General features: G+C 34.8%; 1 protein-coding gene across 6 annotated transcripts in view; it reads left to right on the forward strand.

Annotated features, from left to right (window-relative positions):
• The window catches only part of Ankrd17 (ankyrin repeat domain 17), a 149,463-nt gene extending 124,937 nt beyond the window's left edge, over positions 1 to 24,526 (forward strand). For all 6 annotated transcript variants that reach the window (XM_047565758.1, XM_047565759.1, XM_047565762.1 and 3 more), the window contains 10 exons: positions 1,134 to 1,305; positions 3,226 to 3,673; positions 4,140 to 4,295; positions 5,627 to 5,776; positions 8,056 to 9,689; positions 13,906 to 14,103; positions 19,996 to 20,244; positions 20,743 to 20,921; positions 21,292 to 21,456; positions 22,289 to 24,526. In XM_047565758.1, coding sequence (XP_047421714.1) covers positions 1,134 to 1,305; positions 3,226 to 3,673; positions 4,140 to 4,295; positions 5,627 to 5,776; positions 8,056 to 9,689; positions 13,906 to 14,103; positions 19,996 to 20,244; positions 20,743 to 20,921; positions 21,292 to 21,456; positions 22,289 to 22,348 — 3,411 coding nt within the window. In that variant the 3' untranslated portion in view covers positions 22,349 to 24,526. The remainder of the gene's footprint in view (positions 1 to 1,133; positions 1,306 to 3,225; positions 3,674 to 4,139; positions 4,296 to 5,626; positions 5,777 to 8,055; positions 9,690 to 13,905; positions 14,104 to 19,995; positions 20,245 to 20,742; positions 20,922 to 21,291; positions 21,457 to 22,288) is intronic.
• The last annotated feature ends 330 nt before the right edge of the window (positions 24,527 to 24,856 follow it).

The raw sequence follows: 24,856 nt of genomic DNA on the forward strand, positions 1-24,856 counted from the left end.
CCTTTGTGATGTTTGCCCATGTTGACCCATGTTCCTTCTCTCAGTTCCTTCTCTCAGAAGAACTTCTTCTTCTATGTGATTATGCCTTCTGTAAATCTCACTTACTCTTTTAAATATTGGATACTATCTCCCTCAGCACACACAATCTCTATCTATACATAAACACACACTTATAGAATTGTACCTTTTTCTCTCTCGTGATTTCATTAATTCATTAGTTCACCTACCACCTAGGTACTTAAAGTGCCTCTTAAATCTGCATCTTTCAGTGTATACTTCTCTGTTTCTGCTTGGTTTGATGAAGGTTCCTTTGTAATCATAGCTTGGGATCTACTCTAAAATTGTCGTCCTTAGACCTCTGAATATTTGCCCCACTCATTAGTGAGCAGAAAGGGTAAGATCTACCAGATTATCAAAACATGAGCCTTAATATAAAAAATTTAGAAACCATACATACCTCAAACTCTAAAGTATGATAAAACTGTAAAATAAGATAATCCAGGCTGTAGTTATTGTGACAAGAAGATCAGCCTCCTCAGACTGAACTTTTTAAACCTCAGGTACCTAAGATCCAGCCACAAATACATATTGTGACTTGCCCAGAGCTTACCACTTTCACCCATATCTAGATGAATTGAGTTTAGATAGAATCCTGCTTTCCCATTTACACTCCTTTCTATATCCTGGGGTGTTGTTGAGGCAGGAGGGTTCCCTCAGCCTACAAATTTGAGATCAACCTGGACAATAAGGCAAAACTTCATTTAAAAACCTGCTGGGATGCAGCAGCACAGCACATAATCCCAGCAACCCAGGAAGCTCAGGCAAGAGGAATCTAGTTTCAAGGCTAGCCTTGTTAGGATTTAGCTTATGGATAAAGTGCCCTTGAGTTCAATCCAAAGTCCCAAAAACAAAAAATAAAGGTTAGATTGTCTTTTACCCTTGATTTGCTCTTACTATTTTAAAAGTATTGTCTCTAGATTAGTTTGAATATTACTTATCTCAAACAATGAATTGAACTAGTTGACTTTGAATTTTAGGTATCCCTTGTTCTCTTGTTTTAAGCACTATTCTGTGACAACTTTTCTTAGAGTAAGTTTCAGTGTTGTATTTCTGTTTTATTGATCCTTTAACAGTTAAGGGAAGAAAGCCGGAGGCTGGCTTTGGCTGCCAAAAGAGAAAAGAGAAAAGAAAAGAGAAGAAAGAAAAAAGAAGAACAAAGAAGAAAACTAGAAGAAATTGAAGCCAAAAATAAAGAAAACTTTGAACTCCAAGCTGCTCAAGAAAAAGAAAAACTTAAAGTTGAAGGTATTTTCTCTATAAACAACCATCTAATTCATTTTTGGTTTTGTTTTATAGTACTGAGAATTGAGGATTGAACCCAAGAGTATTGTGCCACTGAATTACATCCCTAGCCCATGTTATTTTTATGTTGAGACAGTGTCTCACCAAGTTCTAGAGACTGACCTGGAACTTGTGAATCTCCTGCCTTTTAGCTGGGATTACAGGCACCTGTCAACATGCTCAGCTTGCTTTTTTCATTTATTGACTTCCTCCCCAACTTGGTTTTGGTTTTGGTTTTGATATTCCTGCCCCCAGTATCCCACCCGCCAAAAAGGGGTTTTGCTATGTTGCTCACACTTTTCTTCAATTCCTAGACTCAAGTCATCTGCGTACTCAGTCTCCTAAGTAGTTAAGACTACAGGTGTGCACCATCACACCCAGCTACCTAATTTTTGAATTATGATCGATTTAAAATCTACAGACAGGTTGAAATAATGATAAAATGAATACCTAGAGACCCACCAACTGGATTTACAAAATTGTTAACATTTTACCTTATTTGCTTTATCCTTTTCATCTCTAAATATGTATACATGTTTGAAGTGTTTGAAAGTAAACTGAAGACAATGACATTTCACTTAAAAATACTTCAGTGCACATCCCTAAAATGATAAAATAATACTTACATAATTATGAAATATCATTTATAATTTCTAAAACAATTAACAGTAATCCCATAATATTATCTATAATCCATATCATATTCAGATTTCTGCAAATTAGAGAATTGTTTTTAACTACATTTTAGTTGAATGATTGAGATAGAAGAATTATGGGGATGAACAGTTGATACTAAACCACCAAATAAGTTTTGCATGGTGTGTGTGAATTTACCCTTCCTCTAGCCTTTCATTTTAAAAATGTCCAGACTATAGAGAATTTTAAGGATTAGTACGATGGCCAGGAACAGTGGCACATGTTTGCCTGTAATCCCAGCAATTGGCAGGCTGAGGCAAGAGGATCATAGCACATTCAAGGCCATCCTGGGCAACTTGGTGAGGCTGTGTCTCAAAATGAAAAAAAAAAAAACAAAAACAGGACTGGGGTGTAACTCAGTGGTAAAGTACCCCTGGGTTCAATTCCCAATACCAAAAAAGAAAAAAAAAAATTAATATGATGAACACGTCTGTATTTTACCTGGATTCTCAAACATTTTGGCACATGTTGTCTTTTTCTTTTTGAGCAATATGCATGTCAGCTGAACACTTTATGTGAAATCATCCCTAAATACTTGAGTATTTCACATAGAAAGAACATTTACAGCCATAGTAACATTAATTATACTTAAGAAATTTAATAGTTATATGTAATTTATGATGCATATTCATATTTCCCAAATTATCCCCACAGCAAAAATAACCCTCATAACTACTTGTTAACACTTTTCTCCCCTCTGTTATGGGGGATTGAACCTAGGTATGCTCTCTACCATTGAACTACATCCTAGTCCTTTTTATTTATTGTTTGATTTTGAGACAGTGTCTCACTAAGTTGCTGAGGCTGTTCTCAAACTTCTCATCCTCCTTCAGCCCCCTGAGTTGCTGGGACTGTAGGTGTGTACCACTATGCCCAACTTTTTGTTTTTGTTTTTTGAGAGGACAGGGTCCAGGATGGCTTTGAACTTGGCAGTCCTCCTGCCTCAGCCTCTTGAGCTGCTGGGATATTAGGCATGTGCTCCATCACACCTGGCATTACCTGGTATGCTTTGAATAGCTCTTGTGGGCATACATCAATCATATCCACCTCATTACCAGCACATATTGGAATGAGTGATGATTATATGTCCAATAGTAATGAAATAACTCCTGGGTTTTTACTTTGTTTTTTTCTTAAAGTGCTTAAGGCTAAATAGAACTTGCTAATTTAGTATTACTACTTTCACAGAAGAGCCTGAAGTCTTGACCGAGCCTCCAAGTGCCACAACCACTACTACCATAGGTATATCTGCAACCTGGACAACTTTAGCAGGTTCCCATGGTAAAAGAAATAATACCATAACTACAACCAGTTCAAAGAGGAAAAACAGGAAAAATAAAATTACTCCAGAAAATGTTCAAATTATATTTGATGATCCACTACCAATTTCATATAGTCAACCAGAAAAGGTGAATGGAGAGTCCAAGAGCAGCAGTACCAGTGAGAGTGGAGACAGTGATAACATGAGAATTTCTAGCTGCAGTGACGAAAGTAGTAACAGCAACAGTAGCCGGAAGAGTGACAATCATTCACCAGCTGTGGTCACCACCACTGTGTCCAGCAAGAAGCAGCCATCTGTACTTGTTACGTTTCCAAAGGAGGAAAGAAAATCTGTTTCTGGCAAGACTTCAATAAAGTTAGTTCCTTTTTTGTTTGTTTGTTTGTTTATAACACCTTATTGCTGAATGTGTTGATAGAACAAGTGAATTCACAACTTGTAAACTAAGAATTTTTCTTTGTGCTAATAAAGCCACATTTTCAGTTGAAAACCAAGCTGGTTTTTAGATTTTGCAATAATAAGATCAAATTATTTTTACTATGAAATATCTTTCTGGTTGTTAAACAGCCCATGAAAAGTATTAATTGTAGTTTTACAGAGAATATTGTAATTCAGCTCTATTAAATTAGTCCTCTATATATCTTCATAAAATTGACTCTTCATATTATATGTTAAATATTAAGGAGCAGTGAAATAAGATTCTTGTTCATTTACCTTATTTAACCAAAAAATAAATGAAATAATAAAATTATATAATAGACTACCTTTATGATTTAAAAATTCTATATCTATATTTAAAGTACTTTCCTTCCCTCTCTTAAAGATTGTCAGAGACTATCAATGAAGGGACCAGTAATTCTCTATCGACTTGCACAAAATCTGGTCCATCTCCTCTTTCCTCTCCAAATGGGAAGTTAACAGTAGCAAGTCCTAAACGTGGGCAAAAGAGGGAAGAAGGATGGAAAGAAGTTGTAAGAAGGTGAGTTATTCTTTTTTTTCTCATTCTTTTTATTTGCTGTTAATCACAGCAAAGTGTTAAATTCCTCCTACTATTCCCAAAGTTGCAAGCACACTCACGGCATGGTGCAAGGCCCAATCTGGTCAATAGAAACAACCTTACCATCTTTCAGATTAAAATTTTAAAAAATTAAAAAAATATATTTTTTGCTCATTAATACTTAAAAAATTGAGGAAGGTCAGGTGTGGAGACACATGCCTCTAATCCCAGGATTTAGGATTATACCCTCTCTTCTGAGGTAATTAAAGTCAGTATTCGTATGCTCAATACAAAAGAAAGATTTTTAGTTCAGTTTTTCTATGTACATACCTGTGGTATACCAAGAAATATTTAATTAACTGGCTGATTTTCATGCTTTTTAGGGGGAAAAAAAGAATTGTCAAGTAATTTAGTCATATATATGTATATAAAAGGAGAGGGAGCATATCGTTTGAAAAATGACAACTTAATGTTTAATAGACTATAAATAATTTACTTGTTCATTGAAGCATAACTAACTGATTTCCTTTGTTGAGAATTATACTCTTTTCTTATAAAAGCACTTTTTAGTTATAAAAGCACTTTTTAATTGATTTGTCAGGAATTTATGTCTACCTTTCCAGAACCTGTTTAAAATTAAAATGTAATTTTGCAAGTGTTAAATGAACGTTGCTTTCCTAAAAACAAACAAAAAACTCCAGAGGGATTTTCTTTTTCCTAACATTACTAAATATCTTTTAGTGAGTTTCTATACTTGTGGATATCATTTTAATCCCTCTAGGAGAATACAGAGACGCAAAGAATTTAATGTCATTGTTTTTAGTCATAAAAGTACAGAAGAAAGAATGAGTAAAAGACTAAAAGGAACCCACAAGAAGCCTTTCTTGACTCTTTTGATTAGATGCCCGGATTCATATCTTTATGATACCTTATGAGGGCATTCATGATGTGGTATTAGGGTTTCCTTATTTGATGTCTATGTAGTTAGTACATGTGGACAGGAATCCTACTCTATCTTATTCACTGTTGGTATTTGCATTAGCCCTTTGCATGTCTACATATATGTGCTTTAAGGATAAAAGTCAAGAAAGCCTAAAGTCTCTGATGATAAGATGGAAAGCTTGGATAAAGCTATCACTCCTAGTTGCCTTTTATATATTAATCTCGAGTAAAAGTAGATATAAAATACTTACTTAATGATAACCTGTTCTCTATAGTAAAATCTTACATTTATACTCTTTCCCTTTATTTTAATCACAAACACTGATATTAATGATTTATCTTCATTTATTTACTTTGCAACTTTTAAACAGGTCAAAGAAAGTATCTGTTCCATCAACTGTAATATCCAGAGTGATTGGAAGAGGAGGCTGTAATATCAACGCTATTCGGGAGTTCACTGGTGCACATATAGATATTGATAAACAGAAAGACAAGACAGGAGATCGAATAATAACTATAAGGCAAAATTTGTCTCTTATTTGTCTCTTCCTTTCTGTTTTATCATACTGTAGCTTAATGAAATATAACCATTTAAGTTTTTAATGGAGCTTCGTGTTTAATAGTACACTTTTTTTAATGGGAATTTATGAGTGCTTGAGAGGATAAACTTTGTAAAATTTTTCATAATTAATACATTCTTATGGTATGTTTTAAAGAAATTTTGTATAGGTATGTGCATATGGCAAAGGTTTAAATAGGCATTTCTATACATAAACTATTTGTATGGCGTTCTTTAACATTTATTTTGAGATGAGTGAGTTTTTAACATTTTAAGTGGTAAGTTTGTCTCAAATTAGCCTTTTGAGATTTGTTTTTCTGAGATTGTTTTGTCCTTAGAATTTGACCTTCGTAGTAGATTTAAATCTGAAGTGAAATTTTAACTTATCTTAAATAACTCAGAATGTGTTTGTGTCTGAATAGCCTTAAAATAAAAACAATATTCTAAGAAACAATATGATATAAGAAGCTCTGTTGGATTAAAGTAAACCCAAGTTCCTTTGAAAGAGTTCATGTATTACAATGGCTGCTATAGTTTAATTCGTGGGAGGCAGGTGTCCTTTTGCCATAGGGCTGATCATTGTAATCTACTTCTAAATAAGGAGGTAATTAACCATCTCTGTTTTCTGCTCGTCCTTCTTTCTTCTTGTTTTCCCTCTGCTGGAATAGTTGGGTAGCCAAAACATGCTCTGTATAGTCTAAAGAGAGAAGCAGATACTCTTTTTGGATAGTTTCTTCCTTAGGTTTTCGTAAGATTTTCATTGCTATCAAATGTTTTCCTTAACATACAACATTAGGGCTTGATGTTATAGTCATAATGTGTACATAATATAATTTGTTCAGTTTCATTCCCTAAATGTCCCTCTTCCCCTCTTCTCCCTCATCTCCATTCTGTACTCTAGGGATTTCCCTTTTAATTTCACAAGTTCCCCCGTATCTTTTTTTCTGGTTGGAGGTACTAGGGATTGAACTCAGGGGCACTTGTCCACTGAGCCACATCCCCAGCCCTATTTTGTATTTTATTTAGAGATCGTGTCTCACTGAGTTACTTAATGCTTCCCTTTTGCTGAGGCTGACTTTGAACTCTCAATCTTCCTGCCTCAGCCTCCCAAGCTGATGGGATTACAGGCATGTGCTACTATGCCTAGCATCCCCATGTCTTTTTTTCCCTTTTTTCTTTAGTTCCCACATAGAAAACATGGCCCTTGACTAGCTGAATCTGACTTACTTAGCTTAATATAAATGCTCACCATTCATTTTCCTGCAAATTACATAATTTTGTTTTTCTTTATGGCTGAATAAAACTCCATTGTATATAATACTGTATTTATTTGTTCATTTATTTTTAATTTTCTTTTTTATTCATCTGTTGTTATGGCTAGTTCCTACTTGAGCATTGTGAATTGCACAGCTATAAACATGGATATGGTGTATCACTAGAGCATGCTGACTTTAATTCTTTTCTATAAATACCAAGATTTGGTATAACTAGGACATATGATGGTTCTATTCATAGTCTTTTTAGTAATCACCATACTGATTTCCATAGTTCTTACTTTGAGATACTTTCCCAGAGGGATTCTAAGAATCATCCTACTAACGGAGAAACTACCAGTGAATGTGTAGTAATTGAGGCACCTTAGATACCAGGATTTAAAAGAAAGACTTTTTTTATGCTTTGCTAGGGATTGAACCCAGGATCTGAAACATGTTAGGCAAATGTTCTACCACTGACGTACATCCCCAGCACCTATTTTCTTAGTTATATTATTTTCCTTCTATTACTTTTATTTATTTATTTTTGCAGTGCTAGGGATCAAACCCAGGACCTTGCACATTCTGGGCAAGCTCTACCACTGTTCTACAGTCCTAGTACCTCTTGTATTGTTTATAGTATTGGTTAACTATTTAACTTGACAGTAACACTATGGATTACAGAGACTTTCATGTGCAGTCATTTTCCTAACCATAATGTATTTTACAGTAGGAAAATGTTTTCTTTAAGGAAGCAGTAGTAAAATTAATTTTTAGAAAATAAATCACTCATTCCTCTGACACGTATAGTGTTAATTCAGGACAATTTGTTGCTTTGTTTGCAAAATACCTAAAAATGTGGTTAGAAAATTGCTGTTTAACTTTTATCTGTTCTTTGTGTATGTGTGTATTAAGTTCATGTAGATTTTATATTGTTAGTAAGTAGGAAAAAATTAGACCTAATGATTTTGTTTTGGTCAATATACAGGGGTGGCACTGAATCAACAAGACAGGCAACTCAGTTGATCAATGCTCTTATCAAGGATCCAGACAAAGAAATTGATGAACTTATTCCAAAGAATCGTTTGAAAAGCTCCTCAGCAAATTCCAAAATAGGGTCATCAGCACCTACCACCACTGCTGCTAACAGTTCCTTAATGGGAATTAAAATGACGACTGTAGCTCTGTCATCAACATCTCAAACTGCCACAGCTCTCACTGTGCCTGCAATTTCTTCTGCATCCACTCACAAAACCATTAAAAACCCAGTGAATAACGTGAGACCTGGTTTTCCGGTTTCTCTTCCATTAGCATATCCTCCTCCACAGTTTGCACATGCTTTGCTTGCTGCTCAGACTTTCCAGCAGATCCGTCCACCACGGTTGCCCATGACCCACTTTGGAGGTACTTTTCCACCAGCTCAATCCACTTGGGGTCCTTTTCCTGTCAGGCCTTTGAGCCCTGCCAGAGCTACTAACTCGCCTAAGCCTCACATGGTGCCTCGCCATAGCAATCAGAATAGCAGTGGTTCTCAGGTGAATTCAGCAGGTTCTTTAACTTCAAGTCCAACAACTACAACCAGTTCATCAGCTTCAACGGTGCCTGGTACATCAACAAATGGTAGTCCAAGTTCACCTTCTGTCAGAAGGCAGCTTTTTGTCACAGTTGTAAAGACATCCAATGCCACCACAACAACAGTCACAACCACAGCAAGCAACAACAGCACTGCACCCACAAATGCCACATATCCTATGCCTACTGCCAAAGAACACTATCCAGTATCATCCCCATCTTCCCCATCACCACCAGCCCAGCCAGGAGGGGTTTCTAGAAACAGCCCTTTGGATTGTGGATCAGCATCTCCAAATAAAGGGGCATCTTCCTCTGAACAGGAAGCAGGTAGTCCACCAGTAGTAGAAACAGCAAACAATAGACCTCCAAACAGCAGCAGTTCTTCTGGGAGTTCATCAGTTCATTCTACTCAGCAGCAACCTCCGGGATCTGTTTCCCAGGAGCCAAGACCACCTCTTCAGCAGTCTCAGGTTCCTCCCCCGGAAGTTAGAATGACTGTTCCTCCTTTAGCAACAACAAGTTCTGCTCCAGTGGCGGTGCCTTCTACTGCCCCAGTGACTTATCCTATGCCTCAGACACAAATGGGATGCTCCCAACCTCCTAAAATGGAAACCCCTGCTATTAGACCACCCACTCATGGCACAAGTGCTCCTCACAAGAATCCAACTCCAGTGCAGAATTCATCTGTTGCAGTCCTCAGTGTCAATCACATCAAAAGACCTCACAGTGTTCCCTCCTCTGTCCAGCTACCTTCAACCTTAAGTACACAAAGTGCTTGTCAGAATTCAGTACATCCGGCAAATAAGCCTATTGCTCCCAATTTCAGTGCCCCCTTGCCATTTGGGCCCTTTAGCACATTGTTTGAAAACAACCCTACTTCTGCTCATGCCTTCTGGGGAGGATCTGTTGTTTCATCTCAGTCAACACCAGAATCTATGCTATCAGGAAAGTCCTCGTATTTGCCAAATTCAGATCCTTTACATCAGTCTGATACTTCCAAAGCTCCAGGTTTTAGACCGCCATTACAGAGACCTGCTCCAAGTCCCTCAGGTGAGTTTCTATTTTCTAATATTCTCTAAATACTTACATGGATGAAAGGAAAACTCTGGATCACTTTATAATATTTTAATTCTGTGACTAGCTATGTGGGCAGAGATTATTGTTACGGTTGTTTTCTTCTTGGGTCCTGGGGATTTAACCCAGTGTCTCAAGTATTCTGTCACTGAGCTACAATAAAACAAGATTGTTTTATTCAGTTAAATCAAACTCTGTTGTGTTATGTGTGTCTAACATAGTGGTATTTTTTTTTTAAACCTTTGAAAATATAGATTTTATTTTGAATTGCCCATGAATACGTTTATCAGTTCAATTTTTTTCTCTCAAAATAAAAAAAATCTCTTGTGCTCTAATTTAATAAGGTAATGCTGCCAAAACTTTTATTTCAAAAACCAAATAGCTAACAAGAATTTTAAAAATTTGATTTCAATTCTGCTTGTCAATTTTGTTTCTAAAAAGATGAGAAAATGAAGAGCTAAACAGTCTAATAATGTTAATTGCTAGTCATCTGTGCTATTTAAATTTAATGAAAATTAAATAAAATTAAAAATGCATCCTCTTAGTTAAACTTGTCAATTTCAAATGAGTAATAAGTACTTGCTTATTGGCTGCCATACTGGACCACACAGATGTAGAACATTTCCATATTGCAGAAAGTTCTGTTGGACAACACCAATATTTACAGTTTATAGGGGATCTCAAAATCCTGTGATTTAAGCTATTGGTTTTGTTTTTTAACTTTTTACTTTGAAATGTTCTTAGATTTATAGAATTCTTCCTGTACGTAGACATCTGTGAATCTGCGTGTGTGTGCATGCTTATTTACTGAGAATTGAACCCAGATACTCTACCACTGAGCCATACCTCCAGCCCTTTTTATTTTATTTTGAGACAAGGTCTTATTAAGTTGCTGAGGCTGCACTGAGACTTGTGATCCTCCTGCCTTAGCCTCCTGAGTTATTGGGATTCCAGGTGTGCTCCACTGCTCCTAGCATGAAAACATCTTATATAACTATGGTACCTTTGCCAGAACTAAAAAATTAATATTGGTACAGTACTACTAACTAGACTACAAATTTCACCAGTTTTTCCATTAATGTCCTTTTTCTATTTCAGGATATCTAATAATCTAGGACACCCACTTGCATTTAGTTATTATGTTTTTACTATGTGCATTTCAAGTAATTAAAGACAATTCATGTGAAAGATTGACACTCAATGGTCTTTGGGGCAAATTTGGCTTACTGTCTGTTTTTACATTTTAAAAATTTGTTTATTTACCTATTTATTCATGTGTTTATTTAAAACGGAGTCTTGCTTTGTTGGTCTTCCTGGGCTTAGGTGGTCCTTCTACCCCAGCTTTCCCTGAGAGCCTGTTTGGAGATTCTAGCAGGGTAGCACAGCTACTCGTATACCCTTGACTAGGAACAGTTCTCTCTGTCGGGGAAGGTCGTCCTCTTCAACTGAGTGTGCAGTTACAGGGGGATACTTTGTGAGAAGCACTAAAGGAGCACACTATGCCTTGCTAAAAGTTGGTTTTAGAAAGAATATGTGATTCAAATTTCAGTGTTTATAAGTAAAGTTTTATTGAAACAGTCATCCCCATGTGTTTGCATAATATTTATGACTGACTTCACACCAACAAAATTGCATAGTTGGGACAGAAAACATGTGACCTTCTAGGCCTAAAGTACTTGAAGTTTTTTTGTTTGTTTTCAGTACTGGGAATTCAATGCAGCACCTCACACATGCTAGGCCAGCACACTTTACCACTGAGCTACATCCCCAACCCTTTTACAGGCATGTCTTTCACAGAAAAACTGCCATTTCCCATCTCTATTTTTGGAGATAAAACATTCTGGGACAAAAATCTCCAAATTTAGTAGGAACTCTGTGTTATTTTTTACCTATTTCTGTAACATGTAATTAAAAAGAAATGAACATGGTCAATAAATATTTTTTTGCTGGGGACTGATTTATGTATACTTTCAAAAATAGTTCCTGAGTACTTAAACAGTGCCCTTGATTTAATTGCACAGAATACTTTTAAATTTCATTTTTATGACAGCTAGAATTGAGTAAAATACTTTGCCATTTCTAAAATTGTCATAATCTAGGTGATATGTTTCAAAAGCCTAAAATTAAGATTCAGAGAACCAGGAAATAAGTTTTATTTTGTAAAAAGCTATAGGAAAGCCAGGTGTGATGGTGTATGCCTTGTAATCCCAGTGGTTGGGGAGGTTGAGGTAGAAAGCAAGTTCAAAGTCAGCCTCAGCAACTTAGTGAGGCCCTAAGCAATTGGTAAGACTGTGTCTCAAAAAATAATAAATAATAAATAGGGCTAGGGAGGTGGCTCAGTGACTAAGCACCCCCCCCTTTGATGATCCCTGATAGAAAGAGACAGAGAGGGAGGGAGGGAGGGAAAGAAAGGAAGGAACGGAAAGAGGAAGGAAGGGAGGGAGGGAGGGAAAAAGGGAGAGAAAGAAAAGAAGAAAGAAAAAGGTATAGGGACACACAAAAAAAACAGCCTTATAAGAGCAGAAGATTATTTAGGTGAATGTGTAATTGATTAGAGTTAAAATTAGCTTCGAAATTTAAGAATTTCTCGAAAAAGAATTTGCTAGCAGTGTAGGTCATTAGAGTTAAAAAATTCTTTTTTTACACAGGAAGTGCCTCTTAAGTTTTCCTAAACCTCTTCCAGATCTTAATTTTCATTCCTCTCTTCTTTTTCCTGATTCATTTTGTGTTCCATTGTTTTATGCTTTCTTTGCTTAACTGATTTCTCTTACATAAATAATTCAACTATTTGAAATCTATTTTTATTTTGAGAGACTTTTTCTGGGGGGTTCAAGTACTGGGGATTAAACTTAGGGGCACTTGACCACTGTGCCACATCCCCTGCACTATTTTGTATTTTATTTAGAGACAAGAGTCCCACTGAGTGGCTTAGCGCCTCGCCATTGCTGAGGCTGGCTTTGAACTCATAATTCTCCTGTCTCAACCTCCCAAGCTACTGGGATTACAGGCATGTGCCTGCTCGCCCAGCTGAAAAACTTTTAAGGGAAAAAAAAAAAAAAAACCACAGAAATAGTACCCAACTCACAGTACCATTCTCCCAAATATATTCTTTATGCTTGTTTTTTTTTTTTTTTTTTTTTTTAATCACTCATTCTTTTTAGCAGGTATGTCTCTTTAGTTTCTCCTGATCTCAGCATTCTCTTACTCTGAGGTTTTGTTTTTTGTTTGTTTTTGTTTTTTTGTTGTGGTGATGGTGCTGGGGATTGAACCCAGGGCCTTGTGCATGTGAGCCATATCCCCAGCCCTTGTTGGTTTTTTCTTTTGTACTGAAAATTGAATGTAGGGACTCTCTACAACTGAGCTACATCTTCAGAGCATTTTACTTTTTTTATTTTGAGGCAAAGTTTCAGTAACTTGCTGAGGGTGGCTTCATACTTGGAATCTCATGCCTCAGTCTCCCAACTAGCGATGGTTTACAGGTGTGCACTACCACACCCTGCTCTCTGCAGTTCTTGACATTGAATCCTGCTAGGAGTCCAGTTGTTCTGAAAATGTTTTCAGATTCATCTGTTTCATCAGTTCATTATTAGATTCAGAGGTCAGACATTTCCGAGAGATTATATAGATGATGTTTCAAACCTCACTATATATTTATTATATTAGGAAGTACTAAAAGACAGAATGTTGTGTTACTGACTGTGGAACCAAAGCCACTTGGTTAAACTGCTAACACCAGATTTCTCTATTGTAGAAGTATACCTATGACTGTGTGGGGGGTCGGGGGGTGGGGCAGTGGCTGGAGACTCAAACTTTAATTAAGGCACTACGCAGGTGCTCTCCCAGCTACATCCCCAGACCCTTTCCTATAGGTTTTTAAAGATAAAAATTTTCTACAACTCCTTAACTCTTAAAGCTGTTCAAATTACCAACTGATATTAAATCAGTACTTCATAATAGCTAATAATAGATGAAAAATTAAAATTAAATATGAAATCATTCCCTTATTTTTTCTTTTTATAGTTATCTTTATAAAATGAAGAAGTAACAAATCAATGGACTGAAAGAAGTAACCACAGAGATTTTTTTTTTAATAATAGTTTCAGATATATCTGTAGCCTCTTTAAATTTTGACTTTGTCTTATTTTCTCCTAATGGTAACTATTATAAATTATGATGGTCTTCTCTTTTATAGGTATTGTCAATATGGACTCACCATATGGTTCTGTAACACCTTCTTCTACACACTTGGGAAATTTTGCTTCAAACCTTTCAGGAGGTCAGATGTATGGACCTGGAGCACCCCTTGGAGGAGCACCTGCAGCTGCTAACTTTAACAGACAACATTTTTCCCCACTTAGTTTGTTGACTCCATGTTCATCAGCATCAAATGGTGAGTATTGATAGGTATAATTCCAAAAGAAAAATCATAATGTGTGTTGCCCTTTTTTTTTCTCTTTTTCTTTTTTTGTTTTTGTTTTTGCTTTTGTTGGAGTGGGGGATTACAGGGGGTTGAACCCAGGGGTACTTAACCACTCAACCACATCTCCAGCCCTTTTTATTTTTTGTTTTGAGACAGGGTCTCCCTAAGCTGCTGAGACTGTCCTTGAACTAGAGATCCTCCTGCCCCAGCCTCCCCAATCACGTTCATTACAGCCTTGTGCCACCATGCCAGACGTTTTTCTTTTCTTTCATTTTGGTGCTGTGAAAGAATAGTTCAAGAAACTTTGTATTTCCTTTACTTGAACTAACCATTTATTTTAAAGATTCATTACATTTATTTTCCCTGTTTGCTTTTTTGTTGGTGTTTTTTAACCATTTGAAAACACATTTAAGATGTAGATATACTTCATATCTAAAAACATGCATTACTTAAGAATTAAGACCTTTTCTTGTACAACTACAATATTATTATCAAATACCTAATAGATTAACATAAATTCAGACATAATTATATATTAATTCAAAAATAATCATGATGCACAGTCCATATTCAAATATTCCCAGTTGTCCCAATTTTTATAGGCTTTTTCTCCCCTAAAACGAGGAATATAACATACCACATAAAGATCATGTACTGCATTTGATTGTATCTCTAGAATCTGACTTTTTTTTAAAAATTTTTTTAAACTTGGAAGAATAGCTACCAACAACCTTCGTATATTTTCCCAGCTTAACTAGTTGATAGCATGTTGCCACATTTCTCCCACTCCCCACCATTTTGTGTGTGTGTGTGTGTGTGTGTATAAAAACTTTTTTCTGAGCCACTTTATTTCTTTTTAAATATTTGTCTTTATTTTTTTCTTGAGTCATTTTAGAGTTGGTTGCAGATATCAAGTTCTCTTACTCCTAAACACTTAATTTCATAAGAATAAGAACATTCTCATCCACAAATATAGTGTAATTATCAAATTCAACACATTTTACCTTAATACAATATTATTAGTACATATTTACAGTTCACTAATTGTCCCAGTAATACTTTTATGGTTTCCTTTCACCTAAGATTCCAACTAGAACTGTTTGTTGTCTTTCAAAGACCTGTTTTTAAAGACTACAGCTCACTTGCTTGATAGAATTTCCCTTATTTTTTTTTTTTTACTAACATCTCTTCATGATTAAATTTAGGGTATGTTTAATAAACACTGAACTAAACCATGAGAGAAATATGGTCTAAATTTTCTTTAGGAACCTTTTTTTCTTTTTAATTTTTAAGTGATATTGCTGTTTAAATTTTTAGCTCAGGACCCTGTCTTAATTTCTAAATTGAGGTGGATTCACTGAGTTGTGAATGATGCTTTACTTCAGGGTACCTTATTTGCATGGGTTCCGAACCTCCAAGATCCTGAGCATGATTTTTAATTTGCATTCTTCTCCTAAAAATGGTTCCCAAAACTGTGTAAGCTTAAGGCCCCACAAAAACCAGATCTGACCCATTCTCTAAAACCTGTTTTTTTAAACCTGTTTTTTTCTCTACTATTATCAGCTTGTTTATTTTATAACATGACTCGGAATTTAATTTTGCTTTTTTTTCTATTAAAGAAATTTTGAGAGATGAGAAAACTGTTTCGGTAGGCTCTTTTCACAGCAAGGAATATAGGTCCATCCAAGGAATCCTGAGGAAAATGGTCTTTGTTATAAGGCTATATGGGATCATTTTTAGAACCATCCAGGACTTAAAGGTAGCTATGTTCATATCCCCTCCCTCTACCGCTCCCATTGTCTTTTTCTGTGGGTCTTCTGTTTTGGTCTTTTAACTGATTTTGGCTTAAACTCTTGACTTTTTGGTCTTAAACTGATTTTGTTAGATGTGAATATAGTTGCTACTCCTGCTTGCTTTAGAATTCTATTTGAAATATTACTTTCTAACCCTTTTGCTTAGTCTGTGTATGTCTTTGCCAGTGAGGTGAGTTTCTTATAGGCAGCATAACTTTGGGTTTTCTTTTTTTTTTTTTGGCAGGGGTACCGAATCCCAGAACGCTTTACCACTGAACTATATCCTCAGCCCTTTTTTTAATTTTTATTTTGAGACAGTGTCTCACTAAGTTACTGAGGCTGGCTTTGAACTTGTGATCCTTCTACTCAACCTCTGGAGTAACTGGGATTACAGTTGTATGTCACCATGCCCAGCTTGAGTCTTATTTTTCAATTCATTAAGCCAGTTTTGTCTTTTGAGAATTAAGATCATATTTAGGGTTATTATTGAAAGATATGGTCTAGTTCCTGTCATTATTTTGTTTTTCTTCTTACAGTTTTGAATACTGTCCATGTTCTTTATTTTCTGTTCAGATGTGAAGGAAAATTTTACTTGGTATAGTAATCCAGGTTGTAGTTATTTTCTTTAGGACTAAATAATTTATAAGTTATTTTCTTTAGGATAATAAATTATCAAGGTCTTTTAAAGTTTGTGCTAAGAAATCTGCTGCTGTTCTGATGGACTTGCCTTTAAATGTGATTTGGAGCTTCTCTCTTGCGGTTTTTTAATTTTTTTTTTTTTCTTTTATCTTTACTTTGGGAAGTTTATAATATGTCATGGAGAGGTTCTTTTCTAGTCATGTCTATCTGGGGTTCTAGATGCCTCTGGTAACTGGCTATTCATATCTTTTCCAAAGATTTGGGATAGTTTCTGTTATTAATTTTACTAAGTAGGTTTTCTATGCCTTTACTCTTTAGTTTTTCTCCCTGTTCCTATTGTACATAAGTTTTGGTCTTTTAATGATGTCCCAGAGATCTTGTGTATTCTGTTCATTGTTTCTTCTTTCTTTATTGCGGTCTGAATGTAAGAATTGATTAACCTTGTCTTCAAACTATGACATGCTTTATTCCACTTGATCTAGTAAGGCTTTCAGCTGCATTTTATCTGATCTATTAACTTTTTAGTTCCAAGATCTCTTTTTCATCATTTTTCAGAATTTTTCTTTATTGAATTTTCTTTTATATCCTGCATTGTCTTCCTTGATACATTTAGTTGTTTACTTATATCCTCTTGGAATTCATTGATCTTTTAAACAATCATTCTTTTGAATTCTTCTCTCAGGTATTTATCTACTTTGATTGTCTTTTGGTATCAGTTACTAGTGAGTTACAACCTTTAGGAAATGTCATATTCCCTTCTATTTTCATATTTCATGCATTGTTATTGAGTTTGTGCATCTGTTAGATTGGATATCTCTTCTTTTGTGAAGATATTAGGAACGTGTTCTTGACAGTTGTGCTCTGGGACATCAGCATATTGTGTAATGTTTGCATAATTCCAGTTGGAGGACATAGTGTGATTTCCATTACCTCTTTTACTGTGATTAGTGGGCTTTAACACAATGTATGCTGTGTTGGAGCCTGAGGGACCTGCTTTTTCTGTAGGTCTCATGTGCATGGGATCCCTTTGGTTTAGGCAGATGTGTTGTAGACAACAGAATATATGGTATGCATAGTATACACTGTCTGTGATTACTCTTCCAGTTTCGTTAGTAATGTGCAGTCTGATATGTTATGAAAACAACCTGTGTTGAGGCCCCTCCACATAGGGAGTGAATGTCCAGGAGCAGGTCTTAGGCTTCAGTACCACATAAAGGAAAGCAAACATGGACAACAACAAAAAAAAGCAGCCCAAATAAATAAATAAGCTTTTTTTTAAAAAAAAGCAGAAATGAAGGAGGCAACAATAATATAAAATAAACTAAAAAGTTTAAAAAAGTAATAAAAGTAAGCTGGACATGGTAATGCATGCCTGTAATCCCAGCAGCTTGGGAGGTTGAGGCAGGATTGCGAGTTCAAAGCCAGCCTCAGCAAAATCGAGGCACTAAGCAACTCAGTGAGACCCTATAACTAAATAAAATACAAAAAAATAGGGTTGGGGATGTGGCCCCTGAGTTCAATCCCCAGTAACCCCTACCCACCCTCCGGAAAAAAAAAAAAAATAACAGGTGGTGCATGCCTGTTATTCAGCTGCTAGGAAGGCTGAAGCAGGAGGATCCCAAGTTCAAGGCCAGCCTGAGCAACTTAACAGACCCTGTATCAATATAAAAAATAAATAGGGCTGGGGATGTTACTCAGTGATAGACCACTTGCCTAGGTTGTACATGGCCCTGGATGCAATCCCCACTAACTGAAAAAAAAAAAAAAAGAAGAAGAAGAAGAAAAAGGAGAAAAAAAAAATCACTAGAACTTATTGAAAGGTGCAATCAGTTAAATGTGTAATCATGTAATTAGTTTAACTTTACTAGATCCCTGTGAGCATTAGCAAGATGGAATTGATCACCACAACACTTATTAACTCTGTATAAGTCTTTTTAAGAGTTTATTATCACCAGGTCTGGTAGTGCAAACCTGTTTGCATCCTAGCAACTAGGAAGGCTGAGGCAGGAGGATCGCAGGTTCAGGGTTAGTCTCAGCAATTTAGAGAAGCAATTTAGCAAGATCCTGTCTTAAAATAAAATATTAAAAAGACTGGATGAAGCTCAGTGGTAGAGCATGTGCATTCCCATGCATGAAGACCTAGTTTTGATTCTCATCATCACCACAGTACAAAACAAAACAAACTTACTATGGGTTATAGTATAACTGAATTTTTCTTTGACTTCCAAATTCCCCTCAAAAATGCCTTGGCAAATGGCACTATGTTTCATGGTAGAGGTATGTATGTGTAGATAGATGACTTCATAATTCTGCATATGTCATCTATCCTTACCCATCATCTTTCTATACATGCATACACAGCAAACTTAAATGTATAAATAATTAAATGGAAAAATATTAAGTGATTGTCTTTGGGCAGTACAGTAAGGTAGTTATGAATAGATTGTGGATCTACATGTTCAGTTTTTATTTTTAAACTATACCAGTCATAGTAGGTCACAGCAGTAATCTAGCTCCTCAGGAAGCTGAGGCAGGAGAATCAGAAATTGGACCAGGTCAGCCTGGGTAACTTAGCGAGACCTTGTTTCAAAAGTAAAATGACCTGGGGTTGTAGCTCAGTGGTAGAGTGCACCTGGGTTCATTCTCCATTAATGTAAAAAAATGCACTTCAAACTTCTTTACCTACTTTAAGTTTAAATGTACTTTAGATATTGTAGCTTTCACATGCAATAATTTTGGTTAATTTTGTGTTTTCATCTCAATAATGTGTAGAGTTGGAATCCCTAAAGAGTATTCTTCAACTGGCTATATTAAAATTCATACCTTATTTTGATAAGTAAAGTTTTAGATTGTCATTACCAAGAGTTTCTTTTATAGAATACCCAGGAGAGAATAAAAGAAACTAGGACAATGAAACATAGTTTCCTGTTAGTATTTTATGAGCATGTATCAATTTCTGTAAAGTCTATTTAAAGTAACATTTTTTTCCCTTAAGCTAGGTATTCCCAATTTTTGTAGATAGTTGAATCTCTTTTATTTTTTCATAAAAGTAAATGTTCCCAAAAAATACTGTTTAGGAGTTTCCAGTGTAGGCAGTGATTTTCTTTTTAAATTTTAATTTAAATATCATGTTTTCATTGCTCTGGTGTTATATTTTAGGTAGTGTAAAGGATTACTTTATTTGAATGTTAATTGGTATTAATGATTTATTACATAAGTAGTTAACCACCTTGTGGCATTGAAGTTTTTACATCCTACCACAGTGTCATGGAACTTTAACCAAATTTTAGTATGCATTAACTTATTATTCGTATATTTAACTTTTCCTCAGCAAATACATATTTGAGATGCCTTCTGAGTTTAAGATTTGGTTTTACAAAATTGTATCTGTAGATGACCTGTATTCAATTTCAAAATCTTTCTTCTCCAGATTCTCCTGCACAGTCCGTATCCTCTGGAGTTCGTGCACCATCTCCTGCCCCATCATCCGTACCTTTAGGGTCAGAAAAGCCCAACAATGTCTCTCAGGACAGGAAAGTTCCAGTCCCTATTGGGACTGAACGCTCTGCTCGTATCAGGCAAACTGGAACTTCAGCTCCATCCGTTATCGGAAGTAATTTGTCCACATCAGTAGGGCATAGTGGCATTTGGTCCTTTGAAGGGATTGGTGGCAGTCAAGGTAAGATATTCTATCCTACTCACTAGAAATTAAATTTATGCATTTAACTGTAATATTTAAACAGCATCCAACTTTCATGATTTTAAAAAGATCTTTATTCCAATCTGTTTGGACTAGTGAATCACTTTTTTTGTTCAGTTCCCATATGATCTCTCCAATTACTTTTATTTATCAATGTTTACTGAAAACAGGCTAATACAAGCATGTTGATTTTTTTTTTTCATCATATTAAGATGTTAATATTTCTTTTGAGGTCTTTAGGTTTTATCTTAGCTTTGTTTTGTTTCATAACACTAAGTGCTTTATTATTAGGCTTTTATATCACTACCTACAAACATGGAAGTGCTGCTGTAAAAGTATGTTTGTGTGTGTGTATACATCCTACTCTGAAAGAATCCAGAGCCCAATGTGACAACTCTTAGAAAAATATGTATTACTTCATTTTACTGTCCTTCAGTTTTAAATATTACCAATTTTTGTTTGTTTCTTTTCCCTCAGACAAAGTAGACTGGTGTAACCCTGGGATGGGAAATCCCATGATTCACAGGCCAATGTCTGATCCAGGAGTGTTTTCACAGCATCAAGCAATGGAGCGAGATAGTACAGGAATTGTAACTCCTTCTGGTACATTCCATCAGCATGTTCCTGCAGGATACATGGACTTTCCTAAAGTTGGGGTATGGTGATTTGAACTGGCATTTTCATTATTCCAAAATGTTTCTTATCATGAACCCTCTTTTACTTCCTAGTATATGAACATTGATTTGTAAAATGAAATAATGTACAAATATAAGTCAAATTCTGACTAAAATATAACTTCTTTAAGTCTTGATTTTATCTTAAATGAGTGTTTTTTGCCAAATATTTTCGATATAGTAGACATAACCTAATGTTAAAAGAAATTAAAATAATTCTTAGATTCCCTATATAACACACACATTCCCAAAATAAGATAAAGTTTTAAATATCAGTTTTAAAGCTAGTGACTTCATTGGCAAAAGTAAATAGTGTATTTGAATGTTAATTTGTTTTTTTTCTTTTTATAAGGGTATGCCTTTTTCTGTGTATGGGAATGCAATGATTCCTCCAGTAGCTCCTATTCCTGATGGTACTGGAGGACCCATTTTTAATGGCCCTCATGCTGCGGACCCCTCTTGGAACTCACTGATAAAGATGGTTTCAAGCTCTACAGAAAATAATGGTCCTCAAACGGTAAGACTGATTATTCAGCAAACATTTGTTTAATGTTTATGAAATAAAAGGACAAAAAGATTCAAGTAAATCATGGTAACAAAAGAATATAATGAATATGGTCAGTTGAGAAAATAGAGGGGGATTTAATTTAGCTGAAATATAGCAGAAAGGTGGGAAATGCTATAAAAGGTAGTGGTTTGGGGCTAAAATTATGGAACACTGTCATATATACCATTGGGTAACAGATAGTAGGTAAAAGATTTTAAGTTACAAATTGCTTATCTTGTAAAATAATTTTATGTTGATCTAAAAATTTACTAGTGATGTGAAAAGGGCCATCTGGAGATTATTTGTTGAAAGTATACACATGTCAAAACTATAATTGGCTAAAAATTTATAGAAATGGTTATATATTTTTAAATTTAGTTTATTTTGGTATATGTTTAATAAGATGATTCATTGTCTTCTACAACCATAAATCTGGATGTACTCAAGTAATGATTTTGGTGGGGAAAAAATGTTGGTAAATCAGATCCTGTTTGAGGGATGAGAGAGGTAGAAAAAACATAAAATTGGTTTGGGGACTGAAGTTGTAGCTTAGTGACAGAGCACTTTTCCACCACACATGGCCTGGGTTAAATCTTCAGCACTGGAAAAAAATAAAAGTGGATCTTGTCGGTGTTTTTCTCCATTATTTTCTACTACATTGCAAATTGAATACAATTTAGCTTTTAGGACATAGATACTAAGAGTATTTCATTAGTCTTTAATGAAGTATATGTGTTAAATATGTATTTGATAAAATATATGTAAATATGTATTTGATAAGATATATGTTCTCTATTCATAGGTGTGGACTGGGCCCTGGGCACCTCACATGAACAGTGTGCATATGAACCAGCTTGGCTAATGAGGATCAGCTTGTTAGCCTGCAGATTCCTTTTCATTCAGAGGAAATCACAAGTGGCCGGAAAAAAAAAAAAAAAATTTACGCTCCCAAATCATTCTACTGATGTGCTTGACTGAAGTGTGTAGGCTTTTTGCAGAAGAACTTACTAACTGACCTATTTTCTGTGAACATTTGTGACTGCCCATTCCCCATCATCATCTGTTTTGCCTTAGTTAGCATTTTTCTTATCATTTTTCTTTTTTTCTTTCCCTCTTCCCCTTTGGACATAACTTTCTGTTGAAGCTGTTCTTTGGCTGGTTGGTTTTAGTACTGTAAACTGCTTCTGAGCAAACACGGAAATTTAGCAAAATTATGTAAACTTGATCCTGAAGTTTTAGAATGGCAAATAAATGTACAATTGTTTACATAACAGAAAAAGGCTAAGCAGAAAGTAAATTTCAATATGTCAGTATAGAGGCTCTACTTTATGTAGACTTAAATTAATGTGAGATATGTACCTTCATATTCAGAAATCTGGATGTTTCCTTCATACATTAAACTATTAATAAGCATAACTTTTCTACTTGTGTAATTTAAGTATAAAGTAAAATAATGGGCATTATCAGTGGATGTTTCCTTACACTGGCTTTTAAAACACTCACCTTTTCTCTCTTTTGGGTTTGTTTGTAGCAAGGCACATACAGAAGAAATTTCTGACTTTTCCTTGTCTTGTTATTACTTTTCCACACTCTTAGAACTAATACATACTCTCTTCACCTTCTTCTCTTTTTGCCTTTTATCACTAATACCAGTAAAATTCTCGTGCTAATAGTGCAAAAATTCTGTAAAGATTTTCACTATAATGGTTGCTACATAGATGGAGCAAATTCATCATCACCAGTGGTTTCTTCTGACCACAAAATGTTTAGACTTTTTGAGAATTTAAAAAGCCACCACTGTTAGTCAGCATATACAAGTTCCTAATATACTGTTTATTATTAAACAATTCAATGTACTATTTTATATTGGATAATATTGATTCTTAACATTGGCTTTCCATTTATCAAGACATCATAAAATTTTTCAATTTTCATTAATTTAGTGGGAAGTATTTCTTTTTTTCAGTTTGAAAGGCTTCTTGCTCTATACATGTATATTACTAATGAAAAGGATCAACAGCTAACTTGGGTTCAGGTAATAAAGTTTACGGTTGTCATTAAGACAGTTTATGGTAGATACATGAATACACAGATTACAATATAAAGTCTCCATTTATCCTGTTTATATAAGATACAGGTCCACACTATTCAGTGGGATTTATATATTCCATCCACTTGAAACAATAAACAGCAATGTACCCTGTCTCCTATGGAAAAATAAATTATATGGTTGAAATGTAAAAGAAAGCATAAAATTGAAGTAATGTATATATCAATTTGTCTTTTTTTTTTTTTTTAATTAGACAGAAAATCCACATTGGTAAAACAAACATTAACTAGAATCCAAGTAAATTACCCAGAGTTAACAATATGATTCCTTGGCTTTTCAAGAAAATGAAGATTTCTTGCCTCTGGTAATCTGACTAAAGAGTAGAACCATTGATTTTTTTAAACACATTTAGACTTCTATAAACAATACCCTCATCTTTTCATTTAGGATATGATCTTAAAATATATATATTTGTTTTTCCACGTGTCTATGATGACTATTCCCAAATTTAAAGGAAAAGCTAGAAGATCTACAAATAAGTAGTTATGAAATAAAATTATGACCCTTTACTAAAAAGGGGTGTAATGTTATTTAACAAGTATATATGACTTTTGTCAGTGTTCTATATTTTTTGCCTAATTCTTTTCTGTGTTAACTAGGGTTGTTTTCTACTTAATCCCTCGTGGAGAGCAGATACTACGCAGTATTTATTACAACACATGAATTATGTTCTTTTTTCACTAAACAATTTCTTAATATGGGTTGACTTATTCAAAAGAAAGGGGGGAATCCCTCTATTTTCTTGACTCTAAAAAACTGTGGGACAAGGGAATATAGATTGGAGTGCTCCATATTTACATTTTGGGATCAGGTTTGTTAAGTACATGATTTTAGAAGTCTGTACTAGGAACATTTTTCAAATACATTTTTTATATTTCACATGTAATATAGTGCATATTTATTTGGACAATAAAAACTTTTTTTTTGAGACCCTGAAGGTCTTTTCTTTCCCCCAAAGTATCTCATATAGTCTCATATATATATATATATATATATATGCAGAATATATTATATGCTTATTTTCTCTTTTCTTTTTAAGAAGTGATTTAATTCTTGGAAATAATCCATGTGTTAATTCATACCTTAATTCCCCAAATAGCATCTCAATTACTCTGAAACCTGTTTATACCAACCATTCATTTTAGAAATGATTGCTTAGCATTTCCAACAAAATCCCCCTTTCATATCTTTTGACATACTATCCCCCAAACATTACTATCCACCAAAATTGATTTTATTGTTTATATGAAATTCTCCTTG

The sequence above is a fragment of the Sciurus carolinensis genome, chromosome 10 (assembly GCF_902686445.1).
Source record: "Sciurus carolinensis chromosome 10, mSciCar1.2, whole genome shotgun sequence".
NCBI lineage: Eukaryota > Metazoa > Chordata > Mammalia > Rodentia > Sciuridae > Sciurus > Sciurus carolinensis.